This window comes from Tiliqua scincoides, chromosome 4 (assembly GCF_035046505.1).
Source record: "Tiliqua scincoides isolate rTilSci1 chromosome 4, rTilSci1.hap2, whole genome shotgun sequence".
NCBI classification, from domain to species: domain Eukaryota; kingdom Metazoa; phylum Chordata; class Lepidosauria; order Squamata; family Scincidae; genus Tiliqua; species Tiliqua scincoides.
The window spans coordinates 139625414-139637575 of NC_089824.1; the positions used below are offsets into that span (position 1 = coordinate 139625414).

The 12162-nt window shown below is 43.0% G+C and overlaps 1 protein-coding gene across 1 annotated transcript in view; it reads left to right on the forward strand.

Moving 5' to 3' along the window:
* LOC136648464 (vitellogenin-2-like) overlaps positions 1–11936 on the forward strand; it is a 44107-nt gene extending 32171 nt beyond the window's left edge. Inside the window, exons 26-35 of the mRNA XM_066624577.1 lie at positions 1971–2159; positions 2262–2404; positions 3362–3500; positions 3887–3995; positions 5008–5194; positions 7268–7362; positions 9476–9573; positions 10002–10161; positions 11279–11437; positions 11830–11936. Coding sequence (XP_066480674.1) covers positions 1971–2159; positions 2262–2404; positions 3362–3500; positions 3887–3995; positions 5008–5194; positions 7268–7362; positions 9476–9573; positions 10002–10161; positions 11279–11437; positions 11830–11936 — 1386 coding nt within the window. The remainder of the gene's footprint in view (positions 1–1970; positions 2160–2261; positions 2405–3361; positions 3501–3886; positions 3996–5007; positions 5195–7267; positions 7363–9475; positions 9574–10001; positions 10162–11278; positions 11438–11829) is intronic.
* The last annotated feature ends 226 nt before the right edge of the window (positions 11937–12162 follow it).

Sequence of the window (12162 nt, forward strand, 5' to 3'; positions counted from 1 at the left end):
ATCCTCCAGGTGTGACCTTACCATCAATTTGTACAATGTCTTTATAATATTAGCCATTTTAGGGCCCAGTCCTATCCAACTTTCCAGCACCGATGCAGCTGTAATGCAGCCCTGAGGTAAAGGAATAAATGTTCCCATACTTTGAGGAGGCCTCTGTGACTGCATCCCCAATACAGGAAGCAGTGCATACCCCATAGGCACAGCAGCACCAGCAATGGAAAATTGGATAGGATTGGGCCCTTAATCTCAATACCTTTTTTAATAATCCCAAGCATGGATTTAGCCTTCTTCACTGCCACCACACATAGTGTTGACACTTTCATTAAGCTGTCCACCAGCACTCCAAGATCTCTCTCCTGATCTGTCACAGATAGCTCATAACCCATATGGAAAGTTTTGATTCTTTGCCCCAATGTGTATGACTTTACATTTACTTACATTGAAATGCATCTGCAATGTGCATAACTTTACATTTATTTACATTGAAATGTATCTGCCATTTTGCTGCCCATTCTCCAAGTTTGGAGAGATCCTTCTGGAGCTCTTTACAATCTCTTCTGGTCTTCGCCACTTGGAAAAGTTTGGTGTCGTCCACAGACTTGGCCACCTCGCCACTTAACCCTGTTTCCAGGTCATTTATGCTCCAGGTTGAAAAGCACTAGTCTCAGAACAGATCCTTGGGGCACTCTGCTTTTCACCTCTCTCCATTGCAAAAATTGCCCATTTAAACCCACTCTCTGCTTCTTCATCCTCAACCAGTTTCTAATTCATGAGAGGACCTGCCCTCAAGAGCACAAATTGACTCAGTTGATGTGAGGATAATTAAAGTCCCCGGCTATTACAACCCTATCTGTCCTCAACACCTCCCTGATCTTTTTCCTTATTTCAAGGTCCCCTTCAGGTTTCTGGTCTGGTGGATGGTAGTACGCCCCTAGTATTACATTGCTCCTCGAGCCTGGTAATTTAACCCACAGTGACTCCATGGTGGAGTCGAATCCACCTTCAATCTCTGCTTTGCTGTATTCCATGCCTTCTTTAACATAGATGGCCACCCCACCTCTAACACACCTCTCCTTGACCCTTCTATAGAGTTTATAGCCTGGGAGTGCCATATCCCACTGGTTCTACTCATTCCACCAGGTTTCGGTTAGGCCCACTATATCAGTGTTTTCCCTAACCACCAAACATTCCAGTTCTCCCATCTTTGCTTGGAGACTTTGGGTATTAGTATAAAAGCTCTACAAAGTTCCTCAAGATGGGCTGCTTATTTGCTCCTTTATCCTTGCAAACTCTCATTTTGCTGGCCAGGCTATCAAATCCCATCATGCTTCCACTCCCAGTTCCTACTCCTACTCTGCCCCTGCCTTGTTGTCCTCTAACCTCCCCATCCTCATTCCATAGGGATTAGGAGTCCTGAATCAGATGGCTTCTGTCGGCTTTCCCCCAAGGATCAGTTTAAAAAGCTGCTCTGCCACCTTTTTAATATTATGTGCAAACGGTCTGGTTCCATTTTGTGAAGCCCATCCCTCTTGTACAGGTCCTGCTTGTCCCAAATTGTCCCCTAGTGCCTAACAAATCTAAATCCCTCCTCCTGACACCATTGTCTCATCCACACATTGAGACCCCTGATCTCAGCCTGCCTAGCTGGCTCTGTGCATGGAATAGGCAGCACTTACAACAACAATACCTTCATATTGTTCATATTTCTTTTATTGAATACTGCATATCCACCATCTCAAGAAGCTTCTAAGTGAGGTAGCTGGCAAATCAGAGTCAATATTAGATATAAGGAAGAGGAAGGGAGTGAAACTCTGTACGTTTGAAACAAAGGTATGCTGCTATTGTTGCTGAAACCCTTTAATGAAATGTTTCAAAGTCTGTGGTTCCTCTTTCAAAATGGAAATGCACATGTTTCTGTAGCTCTTTCTACTCAATCAGGAATGTGAAGGATATTTTCCTTTGTCTTTTAGACCAAGAAGCTGCCAGAAGTTCTGGTTGCGAGGCTCAGTGCATTCCGTAATAATAAACCAGTAGAAGGATACGAGACTACACTGTATGGAGACTCCTCGGCGGTACGAATTGTTGTCAGAGACATCGCAGAACCAAGAAAGTCAACAGTAACCTGCTTTGATGCTGAAATTACTGAAGACAAAATATGGGTGAGGCTTTTCAAAAGCATATTTGTTTCCACAGAGCATTAATATTCAAAGTTGATTATATATATTGACAAAATGTGTTCAATATTCTGCTGTATTGCTCAGGCCTCCCTGAAAGCAGGTCGCGACTGCAGGCAGTACGAGGTTTCAGCAGTGGTTCGAGCTGGCACATTTGCTGATCATCCTGCTCTTCAGCTGAAGGTTGCTTTCCCCAAGATTCCTCCTTGTATAGAATCCATTGCAAGAAAGTGAGTAAATGTATACATTTCAGCAATTCATGGATGATATAAGTGCTCTGCTGGACCTGTTGAGCGACTTCATTTTTTTCACTCATGTCCAATCTTTCACACTTATGAGGGAAACAGGCGTGAAGCAGAAGATGGGGGAAGAAGGCATTTGCACTTCTGCCAGGATTTAAAGAAACACCTCTAAAAAGCTGCTAGAACTTTCTTGTTGACATCTGGCGATTCAGGGGCCAGATTTGGCCTGCAAGCAATGTCCAGTTGGCCCTCACTCATGCATGTCATGTAAAAAAAAAATCTTTTTCCCCAGCCAATCTCCTTACTGCAGCTGATCAGGCATCATCCCCTCCCCCCACCCCACAGAGACTTCTGGTGGCTTTGGCAATGCCACTGAATGCAGTGGTCGCTGTTTCAGTGCCATTGCACCTGGCGGAATCACCAACCTCAGGATTGAGCCGTTAATCCCTCTCACTTGTGCTATGTCTTCAACAGGCCTTCCACACTATCTAGTAGCTGATCTGTTGTGGTATGGGATACACGTACCAATCTAGCAGCTCAGTCTCCATAAAGAGACCAGAGCATGCTATCTGGCAAGATTTCCTTGTCTAGGCTACTATTACATTTTGACCAATAGGAAGATTTACTTTCTAATGACTAGAATATTCAGACTGAATAATGAATGAATGAATGAATGAATGAATGAATGAATGGTAAAGGCTCATTAGAACTTATTTTTAAAATCTGAGTGGGTCCCTCAGGGCTTGCTTCACCATAGCTGGAGCTGACCCATTGTGTTCCATCTGTTGCTGCTCAGCCCAGCTGCCTTCTGAATCCGGTGAGCTGGTCAGTACAACATGACATACCCAAATGGTGCCAGAAAACATCTTTTTATTTAAGGAAGTGAAGGAGATGACCTTCTTACCTGACTGAGTAATTACAGTTATTCTCCCTTCCTTTTTCAAGTGTTGATGAACTAATTCCTGGAGTAGCTTTCATGATGGGCTTATCACATAAAGAGCAGAGAAACCCTCCTCGGCGGTTTGAGTTGATCATGGGTGCAGGTGATCCACAAAACTGTATCATGGTCATGAGGATGCCCGAGGTGAGCTGCAGACAATATTATTTCCACGCTTAGATTTTCAGGTGTTGGTCCAGAATAACGAGTAAAGGAACTGAGAGAGTCATGTCAATGACACAAACATGTGTACAAGTGCTAATATGTACTTATTAGTTTTTAACCAACACTTATACAAACCAAAAGTTATTCAGCAATTCATTGTTGATACATGACACATGATGTAATTCACCCCAGTATATTATCATTGAACAATTATTCAAGTCAATGGAATAGCCAGTGGGAAACCTTTTATGAATAATGAAAGGGCTAGATGGTTTTGGTCTTGGGTTTCACCCTTGTGCCCATCTACAGCACAAACAGACTGAAAGTATGCCAGCTCTGTTTTAATCAGTTTTAATATTCTTTTCCAGGATGTCTACTATACCGAATATAGTAGTATATGGCCATTCCCTCCGAATTCACCAATTCGCATCTCACATCTCTTGGATGATCCATTACTGGTTCTTGTAAAGCTGGAAGGTCAGCAATTTATCATCTCCATAGGCTTTAACCTTTAAAATATGTGTTCTCTTAATATATATGTAGCAATTTACAGTGCATTCCTTTACTCAACTTAGGTCACCAGCCTACCTATGCTGCCTTAGCTGCAGTCTTCATCCTAAACTAGTCCAGAACTATGGGGAAGAAACAAAGAAGGGTTACAACCCCGCTCCCTCAATTGCCTCTTTGCAGCCACTTCCTGCAACACCTATGCCAGTATGTCCAGCATGTACCAGTAAAAGGGTGGCATGCTAGCAATGACGACACATGACAGGGAGTCAGTGCACAGCAGGGGGAGCTCCCCACATGCTACCTGACACAAGGGTACAACTGTTCTTCTGTTGCAGGATCTACTGTGGCACATGGAGCAAAGAGGCAAAGAGAGAGAGAGAGAGAGTAGCCTGGAATTCCAGAGCACAGAGTTTAAATCCCCTTATGCCTCTCACACAAATACACACTGACAAGAAGTACATTTTGACTATAGAGAAAGGATCCCTATCTGCTAACAGAAGGACGATCAGGTTAAGCTTTTATTGAACACCATTTGTATGAGTAACACAAAAATGGGATTGCCGACTGACGCATCCCAGCAGAGCGCTTGTGCCTGTGCTAACAACTATGCTGTTTGCTTGAATAGCAAACAACTGAGCAGCAGGTGTCAGAGAGGTCTGATCGCACCAGTTATGTCACCATCTATCATGGAGTTTGCAAAACTACAGGGGCCTGTCTGAGACCAGTATGCTAGCAATCCCACAAAGGAACAGCTGAAATCATTGTTGCCAGGCATGCCGTGGGCTTCCCTTATGGTCTACATGGCTGGGCAGGTAGAGGATCCTGTGTCTTCCCCTGGTGGACAGCTGCCTTTAGAGAGCAAACGGAAATGCTGTGGAAACTGTAGCAGCAACATGCAATTTCTAGGTTAGGATGATTTCTTAGTGCTTCCAGAGGTTCAAAGCATAAAAAGCTTCTCTGTTTTTTGTCCCGCTTTCAGGCACCTGCACAGTAAATGGCGATACCGTCAAAACCTTCAATGGAATGGAAATCAAAAACACAGTGCCCCCAAATTGCTACCAAATCTTGGTCCACGATTGTGGTGATGAGAACAAGCTGATGGTGTTGATGAAAAACCAGTTGGATAATCCAAATTATAAGCAAATCAGGGTTCGCCTTGCTGACTCGTAAGTAGTACAGTCAATTCAAATATTATTGTGGTAACCTGGTATGACCACTGGGTGTGAAGGAAAAAACTTCAGCTTCTTCACTGGACAGAAGAGGAGGAAATTGTCTACACTAACTTCCTACTGTGGACTCTATGATCATACAGCTAGTTTATTCAAGTCAATACTTCCTGTACATTTGATGCTGACTTTGCTTCTCCTTCTAGGGACATTTAGCACTGAATACAAGCACTTCTCTGTCTTCCTGCAATGTAATTGCTTTTCAAGCTAAAACAAAAATATCTATCCAGTCATAGGAGTTTGCAAGGAATGTGGAAGTGGTAATCTTACAACAATTAGTAGTTCAGAGTAGCACAATGAACTTAATTTTAAATGAATCCAATGAGAGCAGAAACAGTTTTCAGGGTAAAGTGGCTGATGCGCTGCTGCAAACTAAATAGTTTGCAGTTCTTTTTATCTGCAGTCTTTATCTGTATTATTATCAGTAGCAGACCAACTGACTTGCACTTTTATTTGCCATAAAGGCACAAAACAGCTGATCTGCTAGTGCAGGGGTGCCCAAACCCCAGCCCAGGGGCCACTTGTGGCCCTTGAGGACTCCCAATCCAGCCCACAGGGAGCCCTCAGTCTCCAGTGAGCCTCTGGCCCTGCGGAGACTTGCTGGAGCCCACACTGGCCCAACACAATGCCAGGGCAACTGTTTGACCTCTTGTGTGAGCTGTGGGACAAGGGCTCCCTCCACTGCTTCATGTTTCACATCTGTGATGCGGCAGCGAAGAAAAGACTGGCCTTACTTTGTGCAAGGTCTTTTTTTTAGGCCTTGAGCTATCGCAAGACCTTCATTCATTCATTTAAGTTCCATCTCTAATATATTCATTTCTGTAAATTTATTCAAATTTGAAATGTTAATTAATGCTTTTAAAAAATTAAATGTTAATTAATGCTTTTTTTCTGACACAGTGTCAGAGAGATAATGTGGCACTCCTGCCAAAAAGTTTGGACACCCCTGTGCTAGTGCAAACCAATTAATACAGAAGGTTAAAAGAAACTGAGGATTCTGAAGTTCCCTTGAAATGACAGGGAATTAAGGGCCCAATCTATCCAATTTTCCAGTACCAATGCAGCCACAGTGCAGCTTACCTTGTTCAACTTACAAATGTCCCCTTACCTTGAGGAGGCCTCCATGACTTCTCCCACGCCACTGCAGGATGCAGTTCTTGGCATGGCTGCATCAGTGCTGGAAAGTTGGATAGGACTGTGCCCTAAAGCTGCAATTCTGTACACCTGTTCCCAGCAATGTGTGTGTATCGAATGAGTAAATCCCAATGAGTAATCCCCATTAAACAAAATGGGACTCATTACTGAGGAGTAGTGTAGCAGTGGGAGGTCAGGGTGTGTGGTGCACACTGGGTACCACCCATAAATCGATGCTAAGGGGGTGCCAGGATCACTCCCAACCTGGACAACACCAGCCTCAGACATGACACAGCAGGCAGGAGAGCCAGTAGCGATCACTGCAGTGGATGCTGACATGTAACCTCCCTCTGGCAATGGCAGTTCTGCAACCCAGGCGTATCCTCCATCTCGGCAGCTGACACATACCCTCTCTCTGGCAACTCAGAAGTGATGAGATCATCACGTCACTGCCAAACTTTCAGGTTGTCATGCTCCACAATGCCACCCCCAACCACACACTGCTACTGAGTAGACATGCATAGGATTTCACTGTTAATCATAATTAACTTTTCTGATTGATCTCAAAAAAGTTTAATCCTGTTAAACTTTTATGAGGATTATGTTTCTCAGGATACAATCTGTAGTGTTCTTTATCAGCATATTGATTGGCAAAATGACCATGTGGATAAGGAACACTGTAAGCAGTAGACCAGGGCAGAATCAACTATTTTTAACATCAGATCAACTATTCCTTTAAGGCAAACAAAATACTACTCAGGTAATATAATCCTCCATAGCAACGATTTTACCAGAAGTAATGGGAATTGATCGATATATTGAATTGATCCATATACAGTTAAAGATTAACTCTCCTCTTTGTTTCTATTTTTTGTTAAGAGACATTCTCTTCCAGAAGCAAGGTGAAGGCTACAGAGTACACGTTAATGATTCTGAAATTTTAAAATTCCCATTCATATTCAAAAATGAAACTGGTATGTAAAAGAACGTACTTTTATAATTAGTCCATATAGTAGCATGATACCTTTGTTTCACTACAGTATTTAACTACTTTAATTTCATTTTGACTCCAATAAACTCTCCTTTGATTGCAATGAACAGTTGAAAGTTAGCCCAACGACCCCATGTCAAGCAAGACCCTATAATTGTTGAAAGTCCTGGTTTCATCTAATTTTTTTGTTTAATAAATTGTTATTTTTGTATTTTGAATTGGTTTTGTGCTATAATAGCATAGTACCATGCTTCGCAAAGGTATTCACAACAGTAAAGGAAAACAAATTAAGAAAAAATATATGTAGTTTGAATAAAGCAAAGCATGTTGATGCAGAAAGTTGAAGTGAACTTCAAAATATAACATTTGACAGAGAAATAACACTGTAGTGGAAAAAAAATCACAAATATACCTACAACCTTTGGTTCTCTACTTAAGGACCTCTTTGTAGACAACATAGGTGGTTCTCCTCTCAGGTGCTAGGATCACCAGGTTGCTGAATGAGCCCATTCTGGAGCAGGCCATGTAGAACTGCCCAAGTGAGAAGCAGTCCTCCTTCAAGTCAATCCCTGCCACCTTCAGCAACTGCCCCTGGAACTTGGCAAAGCAGTCCTTGAGGGGGGGAACTGCAGCCTCTTGAACTGGAAGGGGTACTCTTATGGTATGAGTGGTATGCATGGCATGAACACTGACTCCGTATGAGCACAGCTGGTGAACACTGTGGCCTCAATGATGTTCCTATGGAGGGCCTTCATCACAACCTGGTGCCACTGCAGACTTTGTGTGGGTTGAGGATCCAAAGTAACATTACTGGAGCCTCCACTTTGAGGATAAGCTTGTGGGCTGGGAAGCCAGGAGGGTTGAAGGTTCTGAAGAACTTTATAGGTCAGTGGACCACATTGTCAGTTTGCACCACTGAGTCCACAGTCCTGTACTCCATTTCTGCCCCTTCGAACAACTTAAGTAGAGTGTCATTCAGTAGCCTTGTTGTTCTTGGGGGCCAGAATGTGGTCACCCGGCCACTCCATGGACTGCTCTTTGATATTGGTGATATCAGGGTATATACTGGTTGTGTGGTCTGCTCACTACTGAGCCCAGGCCTGCAGGAATGATAACCTTTCCATCAGTGTGAAAGACACATTGCACTTCAAAGTCCAATGTTTGTTCATAAGGGTGTACCTTGTTTTGGGAAAAAAATGAATCAAGGGGAACCCATTTTGTTTGTTATTCATTTGTTAGAAAAGGAATGCAGAGAAGAAAGAGAAGCCTTACCTACAGTGTGGAAGAAGGATATGCTCCCCTCCCCCTTACCTTCTTTTAGCATTAAGATGTTAAAAGGAGTAGCAGAGTTTTTTTGGTGGCTATAATGTTTTTGAATTCTCTTAGTGTTGTATCGTTCTGAGGCACTCAGCAGAAAAAAAAATGAACGTTGCCAGTGGGGATAGCTCAGTGACGTCACTACAGGGGTGTGACTGGAACAGGCAGCACTGGGTGTCACCTTCAGGAGGTGTGACATCACACTGCCTGAACCTTGTTTGGCCATCTTCAGCCCACTCTAGGTCCAGTCACCTCACACTCTCACCAACGAATGTGTGTTTGCTACTAGCTGGTGAGAACACAAAGTGACTGATTCTAGTGTGGCCCAAAGATGTGGCCCAAAGATTCTGGTGTGGCCCAAAGAATGGAGGCAGCAAAATACTGATAAAATACTTTTTATAAAAATACTTTTATAACAAAAATGGAGTAATGATACAAAATAAATCTCTTGCACTTCTCTGTTGATCCCTTAATTCCAGATCACCTAAATGGTGGGTTACACAGCTCAGTATGATGATGTTTCATTCAGAAATTGACGAAGGCTGCAATCCTAACCACAGTTTCCTGAGAGTAAGCCCCATTGAACAAAATAGGACTTACTTCTGAGTAGACTTGGTTAGGCTTGTGCCCTAAAATAGATTACTGGTTCAGAAACCCTGCAAGTTTCTATTTATTGGGAACAAAAGTTTCATTCAAATATTTTATTTGTTTGGGACTCCCTCCTCTTCCCTTGCTTCCCAGTGAAATTATTATTTTGACTTTTTCTTATTAATTCACAGAGGTACTCTTTACTATTGAAAATGCAAATGCCAGTCTTGCCCTTTTTGCTCCCAAGTTTGGACTTCAGGCACTGAAATACGACGGACTTCATATCCTGGTATGTGTCTCTTCATTACAAATACGTTCAGGGCTGCAAATGATCTGTGGACTGCAAAGCAAAATCTGCACATATCTATCAGATTATCAGAGCAAATGATCTTTAGCTAATAATGATCAATGCTGTGATTGATATGACCCACACCTCACTGCTCCTTCAAATTAATGTATCTTTATGTCATGCTGGACTGAGAAACAACAGCAGTAAAACCCTCGTCCACATTGTGTAGCAGCTCTTTGAGCAAATCCATCTTTATAAGTCCACAAACAAAACCAATACCTTGAACATGAAAAAAAACCTTCAATTTTTGTGCAGCATATATATTTTTTTCAGTGCTTCCTGGGGCAGGATGCACTCATAGCACCATGCGACTTTTTATTCTTATTGTAAACCAAATTACAATGAATTTTTGATTTGTTTTCATGAAGATTCATGTCAATGTCTGGTTGGCTGGAAAATTATGTGGTGTCTGTGGGAAATTTGATGCTGAAACTGAACAGGAATACCGAACACCAACTGGATACATAGCTAAAAACGCAGTGAGCTTTGTTCAGTCCTGGGTGCAGGATGCTGATTCAAAATATGAAGGTAGGCAGACCCTACTAAGTTGCTTCCTTTAGCTCTCAAATAATGCCAATTGCATTATTTGCGATTGGTGGGGGGCTTTGGTGGGGGGTTCTTAAGGCACCAGCACCTGGCTCACTTCTTCCTTTGCATGTGGGTGTTGTCACCATTTCAGACTAATGTCTGAAATCATTAGTTGTTTTACAGCTCAATCCTATCTTGCGCTGGAACAGGCAGGCCAGGAGGCCTGTGTTGTATCCAGTGCAAGATAGGGGCCCAAAGAGCCAGAGGTAAGGGGAAATTGTTCCCCTTACCCCTGGGTAAGCCAACGCAGCCCCAGTGGGTCTCCTTGGACTCGTGCCAACTCAGGAGGTGGCCTAAGTCCAAAGAGAGTAGAGCAGCTTGCAGACGCTCTGCCCAGCTCTGGAAAGGGGGCTAGGATCTGGCATATCTCCTAGCCCTGCCTCCCACTCCCCACCCACCTGCCCCTGGGACTGCTCTCTGCCCACCCTCACCCCGCCCCAGAACGCCTCCCTCCTGTCTCCTCCCTATTCTCCCAGACTCTTGCATCTGTTGAGCTTGGTCAACGCAAGCCTCCCCTTTCAAGTCGGTGCAGAGGCTGAATTCAGCCTCTGCGGGCTGGCGCGCCATCCCTATGCCAGCCCAGCCAACTCTCAAGGAGGTGCAAACATGCCTGATGGCACATTTGCGACCCTCCTGGGCCAGCACAAGTTCCTGGCTGGCACAGTTTGGATTGCACCCTTAGTTGTTTGTGCATTTGATTTTGTTTTATTGTTTTAATTGTACTGTATGATATGTAATGAACTTTATATTATGGATATGTTGTAAGCCACTCTTTGGGGTTGGGAAGTTCATTTCATGATAACTGACTGAAATGGGAACTGAAATCAGGATATAATCAATCGATTTCTTCAGTGTCTGAAAAAGTTTTGGAATCTGCATACCTGCTAAAAGTTAAAAGTTTCAGGACTGCTATTAATAGATGTCACTGTATATTTGGGAGATGGTTTGATTCATTTTCCATTGAAGGTGATCATTGTAGACAGGGAGAGGGGTTCCAGAGGAGAACTTCCAGATCCCTTCACAAGGTTTTAAAAGATTGATGCGTGTTCTAATGCAGGCTGCGACCTGAAGCATACAAAAGTGGAAATTGATGGAATTCAGCTTCGAGGAAAACCATCAAAATGCAGCCCCATTGTGCCCTTGTTGCGCTGTAAAGAAGGATACTCAGCCACCGCCACCACCACCATGAATGTTGCCATGCACTGTGTGCCATCTGGTAAGTCAATGTCATATGCATCATTGGGATTACCCATAGTAATGGTTCTAGTGTCCTCTATGATGATGGTCTGTTATGTTTCTAGATTCCCCGTGTGTTAAGCCCAAGTTGTTAACAATGGGCTCGATGTGGTGACTAATGCACAGTCATTATGAAGATGTACCTGCAGTGTGCTTACAGCGTTTCCAAGCATGACTGCCCTATACCAAGGGTGTTTACTCAGAAGAAAGTCCTACTGAGTACATTTAGTGCTGCAGCTTGAATTGGATAGTTACCATGTTGATTTGAAATGCACTGACTTATGTGTAAAGCATTTCCATTGCAGGTATAAAGAGCACTTTTCATCCTGCAAAATATTACGTTCTTTTAATTTCTTCACTCTTTCTCTTCAGATTCCTCCATGACTTTGGCTAGTCGACAATCAAAAGGTGAAAAGTCTGAAGACCTAATGTATGATGTGGAGTCTCACAAATCATGCTCTCGTGATGCGATACCATAGTCTTTCAAGACTGAAGGTTGCCAACATGATGTATGAATATCCTACTCATGCAATTAGAAGCCTGTGATACAGTTTTTCATGGGGCCAAATGTCTATTCAAGGCAACGGCACATATATTAAATTAAATCTTTCAAAAGCTCTCCTGAACCTTTCTAAAGAAATCTGATTTTCTACAGAAAGTCGAGCCTGTATAAATAAGCCCAGCAATGAAAAAATAGATGATTTC